This window comes from Scylla paramamosain, chromosome 47, assembly GCF_035594125.1.
Source record: "Scylla paramamosain isolate STU-SP2022 chromosome 47, ASM3559412v1, whole genome shotgun sequence".
Lineage (NCBI taxonomy): Eukaryota > Metazoa > Arthropoda > Malacostraca > Decapoda > Portunidae > Scylla > Scylla paramamosain.
In genome coordinates, this window is record NC_087197.1 from 4,127,711 (window position 1) to 4,150,000 (window position 22,290).

Genomic DNA, 22,290 nt, shown 5'->3' on the forward strand with positions numbered 1-22,290 from the left:
TAAAGTTTAAAGTTTTTATTCATATAAAATTAAACCATTACACACGTCCTCTTTAATTATTCTGAAAGCCTCACATTAAGGCACCAACACCTTAATAGTTATCCCAATTTCTGAGATTACACACACACACACACACACACACACACACACACATGCGTGCTCATCTCGGTTACAAATAAAACTTAAAAAAAAAAAAAATAATAAATAAATAAATAAATAATAAAAAAAATCAATAAGAGCCATCACTGCAGCATCACACAAACACAAACACTTGTCTGCTACATCACACAAACCTGGAGGACAGTGACAGGCAAGAAGGGATGTCTATTATAATAAAATATAAATAAAAAACCATAAATACTAAAACCATATAAAAATAATAAAAATACAAGGTGTTTAAACAAAAGCATTGCAACAGTATCCTACAAAACAAAATACACTTTTCTGTAAACCTCCTACAAAACCTGGAGACAGACAGGCAGGGTGGGGAGGCTGACCACACCGCTCCCGTGACACAACACAGGTACCTTCAGCAGTGACCAAGCTCTGGCAGTGAGGCAAGGCAGTGACCCACCACCCCATGCCGCAGTGGTGAGTCGGGGATGCAATCACAGCCTGGGGGAAGTACATGGCACCATCAGTGGGCCAGTGGGCTTTTTTTTTTTCATTGGAGTTTTGTTGCCCTTGGCCGGTGTCTCTCCTACATAATAAAAAACAAAAAAAATCACTACTAAGGTCACCACCAGGGCACCAGATGGCCAGTGAAGGGGGTGGTGGCAAGGTGAAGGGCAGGAAGTGAAGGACAAGATCTCACTGGGTCTTTCAGTCTTCACTGTGCTTCCTCCTCTCCTCTGCTGGGAGTCTGTACTTGCTGATGTACTTGTTCTCCCTCCAGGGCTTCCACATGGGTACTTTGTCTCTCGTTTCCTTGGCCCAGACGTCCTTCATGAAGGGGAGCTTCTTGACACAGGTGTGGTGGGGCAGCAGGGCATGGTGTAGCTGCAGAGGGTGGGTGGCTGGCCTCTCGTCCTGCCTCTGTTTATCCTTATCCCTTGCTGCGTCTGCTCCACCTACTGCCGCTGATGTATTTGCTTCAGTTCCTGTCCCTGGTCCTCCCCCTGCAGCTGTTGTTGCAGTCATCGTTCTCCCTCTTCCTGCAGCAATGGGCATTAGTGCAGGTGTTACAGGTGCTCCCCTGGATCCTCTGGATGCAGGTGTTGCCTGAGGTACCTGTGGGATCAGTGAGTGTCAGGGTGGCATGGCAAGACACACAACTCCAGGACAAGTGGTAGGCTTGGGGCTGTACATCTGTGTGGAGTGGTGCACTACATGCTGGCCTGTTTGTGTTGTGTGCACCTGTCACCACTGGTCTGCCAAGAGAGAACCAACAAACAACAGTACCACAGTCCACCCACACCCTAGGCATGGTGCTTTTTTCTTTCTTATGTAAGAGGGGCACTGGTCAAGGGCAACAACAGGTTAGAAAAAAGGCTCACTGTGGTGCAGTCCATATAGAGAGAAGTCACAGGATTATCCAAAATTGGAAGACACATATCTTGAAACCTTCCTCTTGAAGGAGTTCAAGTCACAGGAAGGAGGAAGTACAGAAGCAGGCAGAGAATTTTGAGCTTACTAGAAAAGGGATGAATGATTTAGAATGCTGGTCAACTGCTGCAGCACATGCCAGTGCAGTCTGCCCACATCAGCCACCATCACTGAATTACTGAGATACATTCTGGAGCAACACAAACTGAAGAGTAATAACACGACAAGAAATGCAAGGCGTGGCTTACCTCAGCAAGACCAGGAGCAGCAGAGGTGGCCGAGGGTGGATGCCTCTCCATCCTCTGGATCAACTCTCTCTCTGATGGCCCGCCTCAAACAGCTGCCCCTCAAGCTTGCTGCCAAGCTCCTCCACCCTGGCAGTGCATTTCTTCAGTTCACTGTACATTTCATCACACTCCTTCCTGGCCTTCTGTGTGGCCTGCTCCTCCTTGGTGGCCTTCATCTTCCACTCCCTCGCCTTGGCCAGGATGCTGCTGCACCACCTCAGCTCACTCTCCAGCTTAATTCTTGCCTTTCTCTGTGAGGTACAGCTTGTTCTGTAGCTCCATCACCACCACTTGGGTCAAGATGCTGCTGCTGGACATGTAGCAGTTAAGTTCTGCCTTGGCTTTGGCCTCTTCCTCCTGCTGCTGCTGCTGCTGCTGCTGTGTGGACCAGCCAGTCGGTTCATAGATGGTGGAGTCGCCAGGGCCGGCTTCCTGTTGTCTTCACAGCTCCCCCTTCAGGTGGGAGATCTTTCTCTCCACAACCCTCAGCTCCAACATCAGCAACTTCACCTTCCTTACGGAGGCATCATTGGCCATCAGGCAGAACCTGAGTTCATCATTCTTCCGCTTTGCAGTAGCCAGGCACTCGCTGAGGTTACCAGCTTTGCTGTGGTGAGTTGCTACTGCTGCCATACAGATGGGAGGCTTTCCAGTGGCTGCATTTCACTGGGACTCCTGCTGCGTGTTGCCCGTTTTTGTGGTCGTGCGAAGAATGCCCAGAGCTGCTGTGTGTTTTGAGGAGGCTGTTATATTTTTTCTTGCCTCTGCACCTCACTCCCCAACTGTCCAATGTAAGCAGTTTCCTCCTCTGCTAATTTTTCATTAATGGAACTTTCCTTTTCCTTCATCTGTCTTAAAGTACCTTGTAAACTACCAATCCTGTTCTGCAGCTGAACCTTCTGCTCAAGCACACACAGCTGTTGTCTGACCTCCAGTGTGTCTGAGGCAGCCTGGGCAGCACCCACAGGAACCACCACTGAGGTCTCAAAGGTTTCATTCAGCAATATCAAATTCATTCCAGCCAGTCACTGAGGAGCTGCTCAGGATGGCTCAGATGATGGACTTGCATTTTCTACTTCTTGTTCAGGTGCTGTGACCAACTCTTCAATCTGTGACTCTTGGTGGTCTCCAAATTCTTCCCTTGACATGTTTTCTGATGCAGCCTGATCCTGCTCCACTTCTCTTAACTCCTCCACACACTCATCACACACAGCTTCTGATATACAAGTGTCTGGAGGAGTCCTGGTCTTCCTCTCCACTGTAGCAGCAGCAGCATTCAGATCCAGAATTTCATTACTTTCCTGTGCAAGTAGCTCCAGCAGTCCTTTCAGCTCCTTCACCTCCGTGTTGTTGGAGTGAGGGTCAAAGCTGAGGAAGGACACACCCAGCATGGTGTTCTCGCGCCACCCACTCTGCCCCGGCACACCTGATGGAGCAACATTCTCAAGGCAGGAGAAGAAGGAGAGGCAGAGCATTTCACTCTTGCTGTTCAATCAACCTCAATTTTTCACAGGTGGCAAGCTTGGTTTTACAATCTGCCCTGAGCCGAGAGTGTGCCTCCTCCACAGCCTTGTGCACGGCCTCCTCAGAGCTTCCGTGGGGCAGAGAGGGGCAGGCACATGTGGTGCTCTGTTCTGGCTGTCTTGAGGACATGGCATGAAGGACACAGTCTCCCATGAAGGACTTGTGAGTCTCCCATGTGTTGAGCTCTTTTTCACCTCAGCAGTGTTCTGGAAAAACAATAAAGCAAATTAGCAGAATCTTTATCTGTATACGGAGATAAGTAAATAGAAGGACTACATTAGTCATGTCTATACTGCAATGGTGGTGGTGGTGATGTTAATGTTGAGTGAGGCAAATCTCATCATTGTGTCAACATGTCCAAACACTTTCTTGTCCACCAGGAACTGTTCTGTCACCTTGCCACGCCACCTGTCATCTGCCGCCACCTTTGCCTCGTGCACTACTCTCTGCTCGCTTCCTGGCTCACACAAAGTACTGAGGCTCACACAGGTGGTGGCAATGACAGTGACAGTGTGCTGGGAGGGAATGGTGGTGGTGTGATGGCAGTGCTGATGGTGGTGATAGCCGTGCCAGTACCTGCAGGTAGTGGTCTGTGGCACAAGCCACCTGCTGCTGCTGCTGCTGCTGCTGCTGCTGCTCCATCACCTGCTGTGTTCCTGCAGCACTGAGTTCCACCTTCAGAGTCTCCACCAGAGGCTGTGCAGGGGAAGGTGCATCAGTGAGTGGTTGTGTTTAACATTAATGAAAACATGCCACATCCTGCTCCCCTGTCTGATCACCCTGGCATCAGGCAACACACCCTTAATCTCTGCACCAATAAAACAAACCAGCACTGGCCCGAGAAGTTCTACTAGGAGCAAGATCACGAGAAAGATGCAAAATGGCAAAACAAATGTGATGGATTTAAAAGGATAACAACTTCCAAAAATGGGAGGAATGTTGGAGATCAAAATAATATCCATTCCAAGCCATTCCTCCCTTCACTTCCCAACTTACCAATCATGGACACAAAACATGGACCACTCAAATGTTCCCCCTCTATGAACTAGAGCCAATCAATTCCTGCACCTGTACAACACTGACAGACAATGCCAAGACTCACCTGGCTGCCTCAGGGTCCCCGGGAGACAGCGTCAAGACAAGTAACAAAGGAGTGCCTGCCTGGAGTGGCCACACAGATGGGTTCCTGTAGTGCCTGTATGGTGTCAGAGAGGGCACACAACAAGTCCTGGGAGATCACTGTGCTTCCCTCCTCCTCTCCTCTCTGACATAAACTCAATGGGAGAAGAAAGACACTCCTCCCCCTCTCCTTCCACCTGCTGCTGCTGCCTCCTCCAATCTCTTCTCTCAGTACCTCCACCTATGAAAAAATTACCATTTCCTAATTTCTGACTTTCTATCCAAGCTACTCAACACACACACACACACACACACACACTCCTGAGGCATCCCATCTCTTTTACAGCGAATCTCCTTTGTCCCTTTATGCAATATTCTCTTTACATTAATTCCAGTGGCCTACTCTCAGCCTAACCATACCTCATAACACTTTACCTGCTTCCTTCACCCCACCTCTCACCTGTCCCTCCCCCTCCACCCACCACCACTGTAGATCCAAGATATTTGAAGAGTGTGCCTCCTCCAGCTCCTCACTGTTCAGCTTTACCTTCATCCCACCACCACCTGCCTCCCTGCTGCACCTCACTACTTTTTTCCACATAACCTTCACTCTCCTTCTCCTGCACACTCGACAGACTGACACCTCTGTAACTAAAGCACTCACACCTGTCCTCCTTACCTTTATACAGTCAAACTACACATACACTTCCCTACTGCAGCCCTCCAGCCACACTTCCCTCTCATTTGTCAGTGAGGGTGTTGTGTCAGAGCCTTGTCTGCACATCACTTCACCTCCTGCCTCAGCTCATGCCTCTCCTTCACTGCTTCATCTGCTGGGATGCCTGTGAAATTGTGGAGGCAGGTTAGGTTGCCATGCTAGACTGCTACCTCTCTCTGCCCACTGTTCCCCATCCCTAGCCACACCAGTCATCATCCTTTTCTCTCTCTCTCCTCCATTGCTTCTATCCTCCCAGCCATCGCCACTTCTCTCTTTCCTGCATCATTCTCTCCCCAGCCATCCCTCTTCTCCCTCTTTCTTCCGTCATTTCTCTCCTCCCAGCTATCCCCTCTTCTCTCTCTCTTCTCTCCATCATTCTCTTCTCTCAGCCATCCCCTCCTCTCTCTCTTTCCTGCATCATTTCTCCCCCCCAGCCATTCCAGGCCATCTCTTCTTCCCTCTAAATCCTTCCTCACCTTCAGCAGCTCCTCCCCTAGTTTGCCGGCCTCCTGCTGCACCCCACTGTCTGCTGCTCAAGGGTGCCACTGTTCTAGGTCGTGCTGCAATGAGTGAGTTAAAAAGAAGGCACGACAACACTGCAGTCACATGGCGTTGCTACAAAATGTTCTAGGCAGCAAAAATGACAGGTTAAAATAATGACTAATAAAATTGTGGTAGGGTAAAAATATATTATGGAAAATTACAAGATACAAGAGTCGTTTTGCAAGGTAAGTCTCATGTGGGCTGTTTCTTTAAGTCAATGATGGTAGGGACTAAATAAATAAATAAATAAAAACCATTGAATCCCATGCTGTTGTGGTACAAGACACAATCAACTTCACTTCTTCTTACCTCCTCCACATCCCTCCCTCACTCACTACAATATCCCTCCACGCCCTTTGTTGAGACACACACACACACACACACACACACACACACACACACACACACAATGCAAAGAGGATACAAGAGGATACACCAACAGACTTATGGAGTAAAGAGGTGTAGACAGTGGGGCAGAAATAGTGGAACACATTACCAAAGGAAGTGTGTGTGTGTGTGTGTGTGTGTGTGTGTGTGTGTGTGTGTGTGTGTGTGTGTGTGTGTGTGTGTGTGTGTGTGTGTGTGTGTGTGTGTGTGTGTGTGTGTGTGTGTGTGTTGTAGCATTATCACTTTCACTACCATGGTCATCCACTAACATCCAAAAGTGAGGAAGAAAAGTTTGCAAGGATAAAAAGAAAGAAACAAAAGAATACCAAGTTAATTTTGTTTTTTTAAGGCGAGGGAACAATCTACAAAACAAACAAAATAGTACCAAGTTAGTTTTGCTTCTTTAAGGCAAGGGAATAAAATACAAAATTAAAGGTCTATAACTTTACAGATAATCATGGGAAAATACAAATTGTCTAACAGTGAAAGGGTTAACTCACCTCCAGGTTTCTCTGCAGGTATGCCTCCTTCTGCTTCTCCTGTGCCAGTACCACCCACATATCAGTCACTCCTCTCGTCACACCCATTCAGCCACCACTCCACCTCCTGCAGGGTTGTGTGGGGCATCAATGAACACCCAGCACCTGCACCCTACACTACACTACACCTCCCCACTCCTTCACCTCCTGCAGGGTTGTGTGGGGCATCAATGAACACCCAGCACCTGCACCCTACACTACACTACACTTCCTTACCACACTACTCTATACTGTACCAACTATCATGAGAAATGTTGACTACAGATTACAAAAAGCTGAAATAAACTCACCCAACACAACCTTCACATATTCTGAACCTCCACCACTTTCAAAAGGCTTTAGTTGTACAAGTATTTAAGGTTGAATGTTTTTTATTTTTTTAAGGGTGCTTTTACAGTTCTAGTGACAGATTAACAGGTTTCTACATTACTAACAGGAGAAACACCCTTGAGAACCTGGCTAATCATCTCTGTGGCCTTTGGAAATAGTCATGGTGAAGTGACATTAATTTTTTTATATTTACAATTCTAGTGACAAGTTATGAAGATTTCCACACTATTAACAAAAGGAGCACTCTTAAAAACCCAGCAATTCATCTCTGTGGCCTTGGGAAACAGCTGTGATGAGAGAGCAAAGCATTTCTGAATACAACCTTCAGAGACTCACCAAATCCCTCCTGAGCATCTTGTTCTCATCCACAGCCCTGACAGCTGGACGTTCTCCTCGCTGAGTGTCTCCAGCTGCCTCTGTAAGTCTGCCGAGTTCAGCACATAGAGGAGGGACGGCTGCTGGCTGGTGTCCTTCAGCAGCTGCTCAGAGTCCTGCAGTGATGCCATCTGGAGGTGCTGTGCTTCCTGTGCCAACGTCTCAAGCTGCGGGTGTTGAGGGGTCAAGATGGAGGTGATTACCACCGTTAGGCACCGTTATGTTCTTACTCACATATCTACTAATACCTGTTACTGAACAGGTGACATGAAGCAAATGAAATGGGTTTGGGTTGATGTGACAACCAACACAGGTTGACTCACACCTGCAGAGTGTGTGCAGAGGAAGCCAAAACACCTGAGTTACCAGTCACTGAGAGCATCACAATCTGAAGTGTTGGCCGAGCCTCCGTGCACACAGCTCCCTCACACGGCAAGTGATGGAACGGTTGTGTGAGGGGCAGACTCATCCCAGGTACGAGAACAGGGAGAACACGTTAGAGTCTCTGTACACATCACATACAAAGGAACAAAGCTATGAACATTAGGAAGTTATGAAGTTTTTCCTCTCATTCCCACAAGCCCCAAGTATTCATTTATCACCACCACGCACACTGAACACCACCGTGCATACTGAACCAACACACAATACAAGCAGCAGTCTTGCAGGTACATCATGACCTGAGGTTAATGCTGTACAAAGCAACACAGTCATAGCCTTGTCATAATCTTGTCATCAGTGATGAGTTCCTGCAACAGGTGCTCCCACTGACCATACTGTGTCCTGCTGGCTGTCCAGGGGCACACCCACGACCTTCTGACTGCCACTTGGTACACCTTTCCCTAATTACCAATCACTCTGAGACACCTCCACTTGTTCTAGAGCCACATCCAATCTTTGAATTGAGAAGAAGTTGCAAAATGTATTCTTTTTCATTGGTAACTTTATTGTAGATGCTTATAGAGATTTCACTCAATGCTTCTGCTGCTGCTAATTGTTTCTTGTCGCAGTAAAAGGGTTAATTTCACTGATCTTTTCATTGAGATCATGATTTGAAAAGAATCACCAAATCTGCCCAGATAATTTTTGTCTTAAATTTAATAAACTCCACACACACAAAAAGTTAATAATAAGTGGATGAATGAGGGTAATTTCCACACCACTAGTATAGGCAACAGCAGTAGCACCAGCAGCAGCAGTTGCTGCTGCACACGCCTCACTCACCCTCTGCCCGCCTGTCACTTGCTGCGGTGAATTCCTGCCTACCTTCCTTCCTCCCTCTCTTGACCGCGCCCCACACGTGTGTCACTAGGATGGTAAACAATAACATTGATAGACCAGGCCTCTCTTGAATGACGAAAAATAATTTATCATAAATTTAATATCCTTTAAATTCATACATAAAAAGTAGATCATTTTATTTCTGGATATATAAAATACGAAAATGTACTTGAAAATTTAATAAAGATTGTTTTATTTTTAGGAATTGACACATTCTATCACTTAACTTAAGCATAATTGTAACCTAGCTTTTACACAAAATTAACCAAAAAAATATAAAATGCACACAAACTATATACATAAACTGCTACAAAAGCAAACCTTGCGAGAAACATACCAAAATATCAATATGAACACCCCACCGTTCTCTGTTGGAAAGAGGCAGAGGAGGGCGGGCAAGACGGAGGTATTTGTACTTGAGCTTACCTCATCCTGGTTGCGATGTCCTCCCGGGGCGTGTCCTGCGTGGTCCTGGTGGCGCTGCAGTGCTGGGTAAGTGTCCCGCCTGGAGTACAGTATCACTCAGCCAACACTAGCCTCGGACACCCCCAGCCTTCCATCTGTCCAGCGTCATTCGCCCCACAAGCCCCCAGGGAGAAGACTCCACCTGTACCTTGTCACCTTTGTCTCCCACGATACACTCATTTTAAGAGTGAGGGAAGTGCCGAGGATTTGTGAGGGCAGACAGACGCGCCTTGTGTGTGAAGTAAGGTGACTATTTACATTTTTTTTCTTTTTTTTTTTTTACGAATTGGTTTAACTTGACACACTGGCACTGTCTTGTATGCAGATATTTTATTTATTTTTTTTTTCCCCCGGTAAATCTTGCTAATAGCGGCTCCCTCTGAATTCTGTTCCCGCCCCTCTCCAGGAGTAGCAAGGTTGGGGACGTGGTGGGTAAGAGGAGTTTTAGGGTTGGGAACGCTAAAATAGGCCAAATTGAGGACATTTTAAGTCTAAGGAGAAAATGCCATTTTTGTGAAGAAAATCTTTAAAAAGTCAACAAAGAGGGAATATTGCCACCCCCCACACTAACCTAACATTGCCAAACCTAAACTAGTCTGGGGTGGCTTTGGTGCCCCTGGACCCTCTTATGAACACTGACTTGATATCACCCCAGCACACCACACCAACAAGAATGATTGGGAAGTGTTCACAAAATTAAAATGTACAGATCCAGGGTTTTCCTCTGTAGTGCAGGAAAAATGTTGAGCTGATCCAAATCACAATCGTTGCAGCTGTGCGATGCCATGGTGAAGGTAGAACTGAGGTGGCGGCTCCCTGCAGCCCTTCACACCCTCACGGAGGACCACGTGCAGGCTAATTCCAAACTACACAGGACATCTGAATTATTGGCACAGCATGCAGTACAAATGTGTCGCACACAAAGCCTTATTTGTTTACATACTAATATGACAATTAATTTGTATCCAGTGCAACAGAAATATTAGTCAATAATACAGCGGCGAATAAAATACCTGCCACGGGACTTGTTACTGCGGTGACGCGATGCAGCCGCTGTACCTGTACACCAACACACAAACACACACATCACACTGTGCCCCTCCAAGCAAGCCTCATCGGCATGGACTTGGAATTCGTGATGCAGCACAACACGAATCACGTCACTGTGACACAACCAAGCTTGAGCCCCAAAAGCACACCACCAACCACCACACAGGTGTTGTGCAGGGAGCATTCACCACCACTGGTGCATCATTTGGCTGATCCATCAGGAGCTGCTATTGGAAACATTAACCTTTTTCCCTTTACTTTTTGTTTTTTACACAGTATCTGTTTGCATGATGCCTGGAAACCCATACATATCACATGAAAGGAGAAATATTTGTAAAATATTTCAGTTACAACCAAGACTTCAAATAAACACATACACACACATACCAAGGCTGTCTCCCGCAAAAATAAATATAAATCACAAATGAGCACAGCTGCCATTGTTACCATTGCAGTGCACCTCACCAGGGGAGGACGCGGGGCCAACACACACGCTGCTGCAGGGACGATGGGCAGCAGTGATGGGAAGCTTGTGCTGAAGGAAATGATGTATTACTGACACACCCTGTAGAAAGAGGAGCAGGAAGAAAGGTGTGTGTGTGTGTGTGTGTGTGTGTTTAACATCTCATCATTCTTCTTATTCATCATTTTCTTGTATAACACCTTTCATTCATCATTCTTACTCATAATCTTCCTTTCATTTCCACTCATAATCCTCTCAGTACACTCATTCATCATTCACATTCATCATTTTCCTTGTTTGAAATAGTTACTCTTATTCATGAACTTTTTACTCTCTCCATGTAACACCTCATTCACCATTCACATTCATTACTCTTGTAGACTCTCACAATCTCAGTACACCACCACCACCACCACCACGTCTGTCCATCCATCCTTCCTGTCTCCACCATTCTCATTGATAACTTTCTTTTGTTTCTGTATTTCATAATTCTGTAACATCTCATTCACATTTCTCCTCATTCATTACTTTCTCTTGTTTCTCTCAGTCATAATTCTTTACTGTCTCATTCACTATTCTCTTCATTCATTACTTTCTCTTGTTTCTCTCAATCATAATTCTGTAACACCTCATTCACCATTCTTCTCATTCATAACTTTCTCTCATTCATAATTCTTTAACATATCACTCACCATTCACACTCATAAACCACTCATAGACTCACACACTCTTAGCACAGCACCCTACCACCCACCTCAGCCCATCCATTTCAACCCTGCCATCCCTCCCACAGCAGGAGCCCCACACACACTACAACAGGAGTCTGGAGCACCTTCCCCTCGTCCCCTTGAGGAAGAAGCCACCCCTGTACACCAGCAGGAGGCAGCAGGACACCAGGAGGGGCATCTACCCGAGGGGCGTCCTGTCAGGCAGCACAGAGGACCTCACACAGGCTGGAAACAAGATAAGGGTGGTAAACAAAAGCCCAGGGAAGGATGCAAGGGGGAGGACTAAGGATAGGGGTGATTCCAGCCTTCCCTTGGGGTGTGGAGTGAAGTGTGGTGCCTCAGGGGATGTGTCAGGTGCCCCTAGGTGTCCTCTCACAGTACTGATGTCAGGGGAGTGTGCTGTGTGGCTCAGAGGAAAGAAAATGCAGTGATGGCACAGATTACCTTGTTTGAAAGCCAGTGAGGGAGGAACACACAAGGAAACACAGTAATGGAGTCACAGGACACAGCAGAGTGGCATGTCATAGAGAGCAAAGCCACAGAGAAACACAGACACTTGGACAACAAAACACAAAGGGAGAGAGAGAGAGACCAGAAGAACAGAGCATAGAAAAAGAAGGTACAGAGACACAAACATGATAACTGAAAGGAAAAGAAGCAGATTAGACAAACAAGACACAGGAAACAAAGATAGAGAGAAATATAGAAACTTGAACCCTAGAGACACCAGGATGAGACAACAAGGCTACACACACACACATGCACGCACACAAGGGGAGGTGCAGCGCGTCATCAAGTGGCAAGGTGGAGGTGTGTGGTTTAATAGTGATGGGATGAAGGGCAGGCTGGCATTGTATGTAGGGAAGAAAGGGGATGTAGATGGGAGGAGTCATGCTTGGTCTGTGGGTGAGATGGGTGCAGGTGCCAGGAATGGTGGAAATGGAAGGAGGTACGTGTCTTTATCTACTGTAAGGGAATGATGGGTGTAGATGGAAAAAAATTGTGCGTCACCGTCATTTGTAGCCAAGAATGTGGATGGAAGTGGAAGGAATTGTGCATCGTCAGTGGATAAAGTGGAGTTGCCAAGTTGTTTGAGTGGGTTGTCAGGGATGTGCAGTTTCTCCCTCAGTGTACCTGTTCAGTGTTGTCAAGGCATTACTCCTGTGTACACCATACCGGAGTCATTGACATCAAAGGCTAACAATATCACAGACACACACAATTTGAGGTGAAAAAAAAAAAAGACAGCCTACATCTGCTCTTGCCTTTTAAATATAACATCAATTTTAAATAAGAGTGCTAATGAAGGTACATGGGTCACCTTGGCCAATGTGCTTTAAGTATGTTCTCACCGACTAACACCTCACCTGTCATATCTTTTCCAGCATGCATCCAGGCTCAGGCAAGTGTGCCCCCCCCCCACGTAAAAAAAAAAAAAAATTACAGCTTCATCACTTCGCACTAACAGCCAGCCTGATCATCGAGTCTGTTCTCTCCTATCAAGCTTGAACCAGTCATTTCCTCTGTGCTATAACAAGAATCTCTCCCTCTGACACACTCTAAAGTCCTTTCTTCATATTACACTAAAAAAAATTATTCTTTCATTCTACACTAAAAATCCTTCTCCCTTCCTACTGCCCTTCCTTTCCCTTCCAGGTCCCTAGAGTACCAGCTGGGTGGTGAGAGCAGCAGCCTGGTGGTGGCTGTGTCCAGGAGGGAGGTTTTATCCCAGCAAGGTGCCCTCCTGCTGTTCTACCTCCAGTGCCAGCAGGAGGGGGGCCAGGGTGCCACACACAGGACAGGTGACAGGGACTAGGAGGACTGATGGCTTGAGTACCTGCGTAAAGGTGCATTGTTTTGTGACTCCCTTAGTGGTATGTGACATGTTTCCTTCAGCACAAACCACTCTGGGCCACTTGTTCCACGCTCACCCCTGATTGTTACACTATTCATTTTCTTTCTCATAGGAACATACAACCTGCTCTTGTTTCTTCCCCTGAACACTGCACTGCCACACACCACATGACCGGTTTCCCTGAGCATTACACTGCCAAACATTGATAACATACTTTTCTCCAACCTGAGCATATTTCTTCATTGGAGCATACTTTTTTTTTTTCTCTTTAGGAAACATCTACGCTTTTCTTTCTGGCAGGATCATCCAACCCACTTTTTCTTTGACAGGTGCATATTTTTTTTCTCATAGGGGCAGATAACCTTTTCTTCATTGGGAGTATCTAACCTACCCTTCTCTTTCTGGCAGGAGCATCTAACCCTCTTAGGAACATCAGACTTTCTATTTTCTTTCGTGCAGGAGCATCTCATTTCTTTGTAATTTTCTCTCGCAGTAGCATACAACCTCCTCTCATTAGGAGCACCTAATCTACCCTTTTCTTTGCGAGGAGCATCAATCCTACTTTTCTCTCCCTCGCAGATGTTGCCGATTTACAACGGCGCCACATCGTCCATTGATTACTGGGAAGGATCTCATTAATCTCTAATTGGCCAAACCATACGAATACTTTCTTACGGCATAGAACAATTTAATTAGCAATGGGGGTTTAATGGGATTACCTTTATTGATTTACCAGCATCATCTGTTTACCGTGCTAATTGGTCTCAGGCCCCAATGTGTCTATAAAGGGGAGCAGGGGGGAAATTATGCGTGCAAGAGGGAGAGCACATGGGAGGTTATTGAGGGAGGGGGGGAGAGAAGGAGGGTTAGGTTAGGGGGCAGATGCAAGGTTATAGTAGGGGGGAAGGTTATTGAGGAGGGAGGGGGGAGGAAAAAGAGTTTAACGGGGTAATGGAGGCAAGGAGGGGAGAGAGGGCTATGATGGAGACGCAGTGGAGAGGAGAGCAGGAAGGGGGGTGGGGTCTGTGAAGGAGGGGATAGAGGAGAGCGGGCTATGAAGGAGGGGTGGAGTGGGGAGTATGAAGGAAGGGTAAACGGGGAAACAAAAACAAACGCTTTTCCTTTCATCTGGATCAATGAAACGGCATCAACTGGATTCTTTATTTTGCCTCGAGGACTCCGGAGAACACTGCATTTATTCACGTCAAAAAAAAAAACATATATATAGAATAAAAAAAAAGGCCAAACTAAAACCCAATATATTTAGGGAGCCTTTAAGATTTCACACACTTCCTCTAAATCAGCCAATACGAGCTAATCCTGAGGCCACGTTTGGGGAGGGGAGGGGAGATAACGGGGTTCTCTACTGGGCCTGGCGACTGGGGGAGATGGAGGAAACTTGTAGCGTCTTGTCTCCTCCGTGACTGGTGTTTGTATTGGTGGTGGTGGTGGTGGTGGTCGTCCCTGCCTCACTGTCATGCAGGGAGCGGAGGAGTGCTCGTGGTCTGGCAGGAAGTCTTGATCTTGAATTTGTCTTGGCTTGTCTCGGGAGTGGGTGTGCGGGAGAAGTGGAGGGGCAAGGAATGTGAGGAGAGAGAGGAATGGCATGATAAGAGATGAGAGGAAAGGGAGGTGTGGGATGTTACGGAATAGAGAGAAAGGGAAGGAATGCGGATATAGAGAATGTTGGCGGTGGTGTAGCAGGACTTGTAGACGAAAGAATTATGGGAAAGATAAGTAACTGGGAAACTTCAACAAAACCCACGAGGAAATAAACAAGAATATAAACAATCTTGATGCTACGAGTGCCCCGGGATTACTGAGCCAGGGTTTCGTATCGACACTAGGAAAATAAAAAAAAAACGAATATCACCTTTCACATCACTAGTTCCTAAATCTAGCACGCCACATTCTCCAGGAACTCCTTCACAGCCTCCATCATCCTTTCATCCGTCTCTCCACACAGTCCCAGCAGCACCACCATCCATTCCCTTCCTGTCTCCTCTCTAGCATGCCCGAATTCCCTCAGCACCACTTAAATCTCATCCCTGTCTGTTGCATGCTTCACACCAGCACCACATGCTCCGCCGTCACATCCTCACCCCCGTCACACATCTGACACACCTGCTGCGGGACTCCACCATCTGTAACTCCCTGCATTCACATCCATACACTGTGCCTTAAAGACTGGAAGCGAAGGTCACCACCCAGGCTTCCCTCATGTCACTTTTCATGCAGCGGCGCCTCTTTCTCTCTATACCACGCCAAAGTACTCTTTTGCTCGTCTTATCCTTCCATTCACTCAGTCCCACACGCTGCGAACTCCTCCGTACACACTAAAGCGGATGTAGGTATGTATGTATGTATGTATGTATGTATGTATGTATGTGTGTGCCGTTGAAAAGGTTGAACCCCGAAACGCCTTGATCTGTATAAATTTCCCGTAAGCGTGGAGGCAGCGGGGAGCTTCTTTCTGCTGCTGCTGGTGGTGGTGGTGGTGGTGGTGGCGGTTCCTGCGTCACCGTCTGGTGGTCTGTCGGGGGGAGAGAATCAAAGGAGACTTAAGGTAATCCACAAAATACAAGAGACGAGGCGAGACGACAGAATTAAAGTAGACCTAAAAAAAAAAAAAAAAAAAAGCCTGACGAGAGAGAGAGAGAGAGAGAGAGAGAGAGAGAGAGAGTACGTAGACTAAACCAACCCGTATACCTCGTCAACCTTTCATCTCATTAGGCCCGTGTAGCGAAGATTACAGACATCACTTAGATGACCCTGACGAGAGGGAGGGGCGTCCTAAACTTGAGCTCGGGGACGAATTACACCTGCTGGCAATTCATTTAAGCCCTCAGGTGCGCAGAGAGAGAGAGAGAGAGAGAGAGAGAGAGAGAGAGAGAGAATCTTTACGTTTAGTGATGACAGCTTTTAAATTTTTCTTTTTATATTACTATTTCTATATTACTATTACCATCATTGTTATTATCTATCAATTTTCTACGTATCATTTCTCTCTCTCTCTCTCTCTCTCTCTCTCTCTCTCTCTCTCTCTCTCTCTCTCTCTCTCTGCTTAGGGGTGGCAGCTTTTCAAAATGTTTATAAATTCCATGAAAAAATTAAATAGTTCGGCATTGCGAGTTTTTGTTCACTAATTTCTGATCAGTTGTTAATTTCCAGAGTTTTTCTTTTTTTTAATCATAATTTTGTGATGGATTCTCTCTCTCTCTCTCTCTCTCTCTCTCTCTCTCTCTCTCTCTCTCTCTCTCTCTCTCTCTCTCTCTCTCTCTCTCTTTTCCCAGTCCCACAATCCACTTGCAATTCCCGTCCGTTACCTGTCACCCGCCAATTATCCACCTGTGATCCACCGGCAATCCACCCGCCTCATTCCTTCCCTCCGCCTCAGTCACTCCTAAAAAGAAAGGAGAAAACGAAGGCAATAGAAAACGGGTCCAGATTTAATTCATTCACTCCCGCCTCACCTTCTTCCTCCTCCGTTTTCTTCTATTATTATTATTATTATTATTATTATTATTATTATTATTGGTTTAGTTTTCCTTATTTTACGTTTCTTTGTGTTTTCTAGTTTTCCGTTTTCTTTTTTCTCAACTTTCCTCCTCCTCCTCCTCCTCCTCTTCCTCCTCCTCCTACAAGTTTTTCTCCCTACTATTTATCTTCTCAGCTTTTATTACTTTTATTTAATTTCTCTTTTCCCTTCCTCCTCCTCCTCCTCCTCCTTCTTCTTCTCTCGATTCCTACCTTCCTCTTCCATCTTCCTCCCATGACCCCTCCATTCGCTTTCCTCTTAGCCTTCCTCCTCCATCTTCCTCCTCTTCCCTCGCCCTCTGTCATGATTCAAGAGCACCAAGATGACCCAAGCTGACCCTAAAAGCTCTCCTGCAAACCCAAGTCTAACCTGACCTACCTTAACCTAACCTGACCTAACTTAACCTAACCTAAACATAACCTTTTCTAACCCAACCTATCGTGACCTGTCCTGCCTTACACACACACACACACACGCACACACACTGTTGACTCGCAAAATAAGGCCAGTGAGACTACAAACACACACACACACACACACACACACACACACACACACACACACACGTACAGGAAGGAAAAGACCATTTTTGCCTTGTTTCCCCTTTTCCCCTCTTTTTCCCCCATCTCACACAAGTTAATTATCAAGTTCCCTTCTATTACTGTTATCATTTATTCCCTATCCTCATTTTCTATCTACTAGTATCTATTGTCTATCAGTTAGTGAGGACAGGGGAGAAGGGAGAGAGGAGAGGTGAGAAGGGGGACGAGGGGAGAGAGGAGGGAGAGGAGAGAGAAGAGTGGAAAGAGGATAGGTGAGAAAGGAGAGGGGAGAAGGGAGCGAGGAGAGGGAGACGGGGAGATGGGAGAAAAAAGGGAGAGAGAAGGAAGGAAATGTGAAAGACAGAGGAAGAGGAAAAGAGGAGGAAGGTAAGAAGGAAAGAAACAGGAGGAATATAAGAAAGAAGAGAGAAAGAAAGAAGGAATGAAGGAAAGAATAAAAAAGCAGCGAATGAAAGAAAAAGGGAAGAAATTTCGATATAAAGGAAGGAAGGAAGGAAGGGAAATAAATATGGGAAGGAAAGGAGAAAAGTTAAAGAAGAGGATGAAAAAAAGAAAAAAAGGAAATATGAGGGAGTGAGAGGGGGAGGGAGAAGTGACAGGGGTGAGGGAAGAGCGAGGGAGGGAGAGGGAGAGGAGAGAGAGAGGGAGCGGGGATTGGGAGCGGGGAGAGGGAGAGAAGGGAGAGAGAGGTGAGGTCTGAAAAATTCTTTACCGCATAAGATCAAAGAGAGAGAGAGAGAGAGAGAGAGAGAGAGAGAGAGAGAGAGAGAGAGAGAAATAACCATCACTAACCTAACAAGCGTAACTAATCACCTTTACCACTAAATTACCCTTCACTATTTAATTAACTACCGCACAAATGCACTTAATTACTGAAAACAAAGTAATCACATGTAACAAGCTTAACTACTCTATTAAAACTTAAAACACTAATTATCCTACCAATCACATCTAACAAGCGTAACTACTCAATTACTTCATTATAACAACCAAGACACCTTATATTTGCTGCCTATATTAATTACTTGCTAACTACTTTACCTAATTATGTTAACTACCCAATTGCTGGCCATCATTACCTTAACTGCCCAATTACTTATCATTACGTAATTATCTCAACTAAATTACACAGCTCAAATTACTGCATGAAGAAGCGTAACAAGCATAACTACTCTAATCTTATTAACTTCATAACTAATCTGTCATTAACTATCTTATTGCCACTAACTACTACACATTAATAACCATCAGTAATAACCTAACTGCGTTCACAATCGCTAACAACCAAACTACAGTAACTAACGCCCTTTAACAAGCTACTATTAGCCCCTTACCAATAACAATCCAATTAACCTCATAACTAACAGCCCAAGTGCCTCTAACTACCCTGTGCTAACTAAACTACAATGAACCACTTGATATTAAAGTTACTTCATATTATACCACTTAGGCTAATCACGAAGTCTAATTATCTCTAACTACCCTCCGCTAATTGGACAAACGATGAAACTACTAACTACCTAACAACACCTAACGATATCAACAAGCCAATTACATAGTCGCAACAGCCTAACAAGTCTAACAACGTAACAAGTACTAACTACCTATGTTGATTAGCTTACACCAACTATTAAACTACTGTAAGACTATCTAACAATATTAACAAGCCAATTAGCTAGACAGTCACTAACAGCCTAACAAGTCCTAACTACCCTAGGCTAATTACCAAACATTACCACTATTCACCTCACATTAACAAAATTCTCAGCCCAGTTAGCCTTACAACCACTAACAACCAACAGCCTAATTACCTTATGCTAGTTAGGACAAAATATTACTATCCATCTAACAATACTAACAAAATTCACTTCACTAACAACCCGACTAAATATTTTAAACCATTAACAACCCAATTACCTATACAGTCACTAACAACCTAACTACCCTATAGAATTAACTCCAGGGAGCATTAAATCACCCAATATATATACTTTCTCAACCACACCATTTAGTACTAACCTTCAAATCTTAGTAGCTGTAATAATGGCGCTGTTAAGGAGAGACAGGCGGCGATAATCCTACCCCTTCAACGGCTGGCGGCGCACTGAGCTGACGTCCTACTTCTAGCTTCCTTCTCCTTCCTATCCGGAGACGAAGCGACGTGGCAAGTGAATGGCTAAGTGCGCAGTAAGAGAGTGTCCATTTATTATTAATGCTCTGTTTTTGTTCTTTTTTTATTTTTTGACGTCCAGAAAATATGAATAAATGTGCTGATGAGTGCAGATTAATTGGAAAATATTTAATTTAGTGAATGATAAAGAGGCGAAGTGTGAAAAATGAGATAGAATATAAGAACAAGTAATATTCTCCTCTTGCGAGCTAAAATTTAAATGGAAATCAATCAATGTATAAATAGATAAATATATATATATATATATATATATATATATATATATATATATATATATATATATATATATATATATATATATATATATATATATATATATATATATATATATATATAGATCGATAAATTGCTGATGAAAAAAAGATTAGAAGCCAAATATCGTACATTGCTCTGAGATTATCGAACAATGAAGGAAAATTTCAACAAATAAACGGAAAAGAAAAGGAAACAAAAGAGAAAATAAGAAAATTAATCGTACATCACTTTCAGATTATCGAACATTGACATAAAAGATGGAAAAGGAAAAGAAAACAAAGAGAAAACAAGAAAGTTAATAATCGTACATTGTTCTCAGATTATCGAACAATGAATTATTTAACGATACTTTGTTTTACCTTTAATTAATTCTTCTGTTCTTCTCTTCTCTTCTTCTTATTCCCTCGTTTGTAGTAATGACCGTGATGTCGTGAAGGCGATTGAGGTTAATTACAGACAGTTGTGTTCAGTGTGTTCATTAGGAGAAGAGAGCCAATAGTGAGGAGGAGGAGGAGGAGGAAGAGGAGGAGGAGGTGATGATGATGATGATAAATAAGGATAAGACTAGTGTTAATAATAATAATAATAATAATAATAATAATAATAATAATAATAGTGATAATACTGAGATATAGACATAAGCGCGTACATGGAAAAAAAAATAATGAAAGAAAACGAGATATAATGTAGCGTACGATAATTTTGTGAAACTTTTTTATAATGAGTGACTAAATTATTAAAAAAAAAAAAGGAAAAAATGAAAATGTTAGGAGCTAAAAAAAAAAAAAAGATAGAGGGAGAAATAAATATATATGACGTAATGTACGATAATTCTGAACAACTTTTTTGAAATGTGTGACTAAATTATTAAAAAAAAGAATATAAAGAAAGAAAACAGAAAACGTTACGGGCTTAAAATAAATAAATAAAAAAAATAAATAAATAAATACGCATAGCCCTTATGACGCGTGATGCACGGTACGATATTCTATATTTATTTATCCATTATTTTTTTTTACAATGACTAAATTATTGAAGGGAGAAAAAAAAGTGCATGGAAAAAATTTATTACGAGTTCTGATGGAAAAAAAAAAAAGACATATTTCAAACTAATATATACTTTTTCATTCGTTTTTGTCATTCACTTCAGCTCACCATCATCACCATCATCACCATCATCACCATCATCATCACCATCATCATCACCATCATCATCATCATCATCATCACCATCATCACCATCATTACCATCATCACCATCACCATCATCATCATCACCATCATCATCACCATCATCATCATCATCATCATCATCACCATCATCATCATCATCACCATCATCATCATCATCATCATCATCATCATCGTAGTATTAAAAGTTACTTATAATAATAGCAATTTAAAAAAAGTAATACTGTAATTTACTTAAAGGAAAAATGTTAATGAGAGAGAGAGAGAGAGAGAGAGAGAGAGAGAGAGAGAGAGAGAGAGAGAGAGAGAGAGAGAGAGAGAGAGGAGCTTACCTGGCCTTACCTGATGGTGGTGATGGTGGTGGTGGTGGTGGTAACTACTACTACTACTACTATTACTAATACTACTACCACCACCACCACCACCACCACCACTACTACTACTACTACTACTACTACTACTACCTGCCTAAATCACCTTTGCTCTAATTAGCCGTTGATATCACGAGGCAGGTAAAGGAGAACAGGTGCACACACACACACACACACACACACACACACACACACCCGTCACTCTTAATTGGTTCACTTACTTGTCTTATTAATTAGAGAGAGAGAGAGAGAGAGAGAGAGAGAGAGAGAGAGAGAGAGAGAGAGAGAGAGAGAGAGAGAGAGAGAGAGGTTAATTAAAGAGTCTGGCTTTCAATAACTTTATTTATTTATTTACCCCAAAAGTGACAGACCGACACGTCCCGACAAACGTACATACAGAAAAAAACGTACATGAGGGATTGTATGTACTGTGTGTGTGTGTGTGTGTGTGTGTGTGTGTGTGTGTGTGTGTGTGTTAACATAGTCATTATATCAACAGCCTTTATTTTGAGTAATCATAGAGAGAGAGAGAGAGAGAGAGAGAGAGAGAGAGAGAGAGAGAGAGAGAGAGAGAGAGAGAGAGAGAGAGAGAGAGAGAGAGAGTTCATCAGAGGAGCAACCTGAAGGAGGCGAAGGAGAAGATAAGCGAAGAGAGACACAAAGAGGGCGCCGCGCTGTATAGGCCCTCAGGATCATGGGAGGACGCGTTTGCCATCTCCTCCTCCTCCTTCGTTGCCTTCTTCTGCGCCATCTTTGAGTTCTCCAGCTTCTCCCTCTCAAGGTCTTCAAATTTTGACCCTCCTCCGGGATGTATCGGCAGTAGCTCCTTCGGTAGGCCTAAATTTGACGAGGAATCAGGCCTATTCTTCCCCTCCGTCACTGGCAAAACTCTAGGCCCTTCTAGGAATTCAGTTCTAGCATCCAGCGAGGTCCTACTGGGGTTCCTAAGGGCGTGGTGTCCCTGAAAGTCCT

The 22,290-nt window shown here is 44.3% G+C and overlaps 2 protein-coding genes and 2 long non-coding RNA genes across 24 annotated transcripts in view; 1 reads left to right on the forward strand and 3 right to left on the reverse strand.

The window, feature by feature from the left end:
- Nucleotides 1-9,209, reverse strand: LOC135095103 (uncharacterized). 16 transcript variants are annotated; one of them, XM_063995840.1, is made up of 9 exons: nt 9,075-9,209; nt 8,592-8,675; nt 7,329-7,534; nt 6,624-6,729; nt 5,670-5,753; nt 4,459-5,317; nt 3,933-4,052; nt 1,794-3,562; nt 1-1,230 (listed from the first exon to the last, which is right to left on the reverse strand). In XM_063995840.1, the coding sequence occupies exon 8, from the start codon at nt 3,305-3,307 to the stop codon at nt 2,873-2,875; it is 435 nt and encodes a 144-aa protein (XP_063851910.1). In that variant the 5' UTR covers nt 3,308-3,562; nt 3,933-4,052; nt 4,459-5,317; nt 5,670-5,753; nt 6,624-6,729; nt 7,329-7,534; nt 8,592-8,675; nt 9,075-9,209; the 3' UTR covers nt 1-1,230; nt 1,794-2,872. The 16 variants fall into 15 exon arrangements, with proteins under 16 accessions (XP_063851910.1, XP_063851903.1, XP_063851902.1 ...); XM_063995833.1 differs by lacking the exon at nt 9,075-9,209 and having other exon boundaries at nt 4,459-4,716; nt 5,155-5,317; nt 8,592-8,681; XM_063995842.1 differs by lacking the exon at nt 1-1,230 and adding an exon at nt 1,237-1,370.
- On the forward strand, nt 8,870-11,794 carry LOC135095105 (uncharacterized). Of its 4 annotated transcripts, none has more exons than XM_063995848.1 (5): nt 8,870-9,140; nt 9,887-10,007; nt 10,318-10,359; nt 10,619-10,754; nt 11,423-11,794. In XM_063995848.1, exons 1-4 carry the CDS (start codon nt 9,090-9,092, stop codon nt 10,720-10,722), a joined length of 318 nt encoding a protein of 105 aa, XP_063851918.1. In that variant the 5' UTR covers nt 8,870-9,089; the 3' UTR covers nt 10,723-10,754; nt 11,423-11,794. The 4 variants fall into 4 exon arrangements, 2 of the variants coding, with proteins under 2 accessions (XP_063851918.1, XP_063851917.1); XM_063995847.1 differs by having other exon boundaries at nt 8,883-9,140; nt 11,420-11,794; XR_010264050.1 differs by lacking the exons at nt 9,887-10,007; nt 10,318-10,359 and having other exon boundaries at nt 8,936-9,140; nt 11,420-11,794.
- A 2,564-nt stretch (nt 11,795-14,358) lies between these two features.
- LOC135095112 (uncharacterized) lies at nt 14,359-19,481 on the reverse strand. Its single transcript, XR_010264057.1, has 3 exons — nt 19,330-19,481; nt 16,536-16,612; nt 14,359-15,742 (listed from the first exon to the last, which is right to left on the reverse strand). It is a non-coding gene; the product is annotated as an uncharacterized LOC135095112 (long non-coding RNA).
- Nucleotides 19,482-21,747: 2,266 nt separating this feature from the next.
- The window catches only part of LOC135095111 (uncharacterized), a 102,146-nt gene continuing 101,603 nt past the window's right edge, over nt 21,748-22,290 (reverse strand). For all 3 annotated transcript variants that reach the window (XR_010264056.1, XR_010264055.1, XR_010264054.1), the window contains one exon: nt 21,748-22,290. This exon is cut by the window's right edge and continues 211 nt beyond it. This is a non-coding gene — a long non-coding RNA (uncharacterized LOC135095111).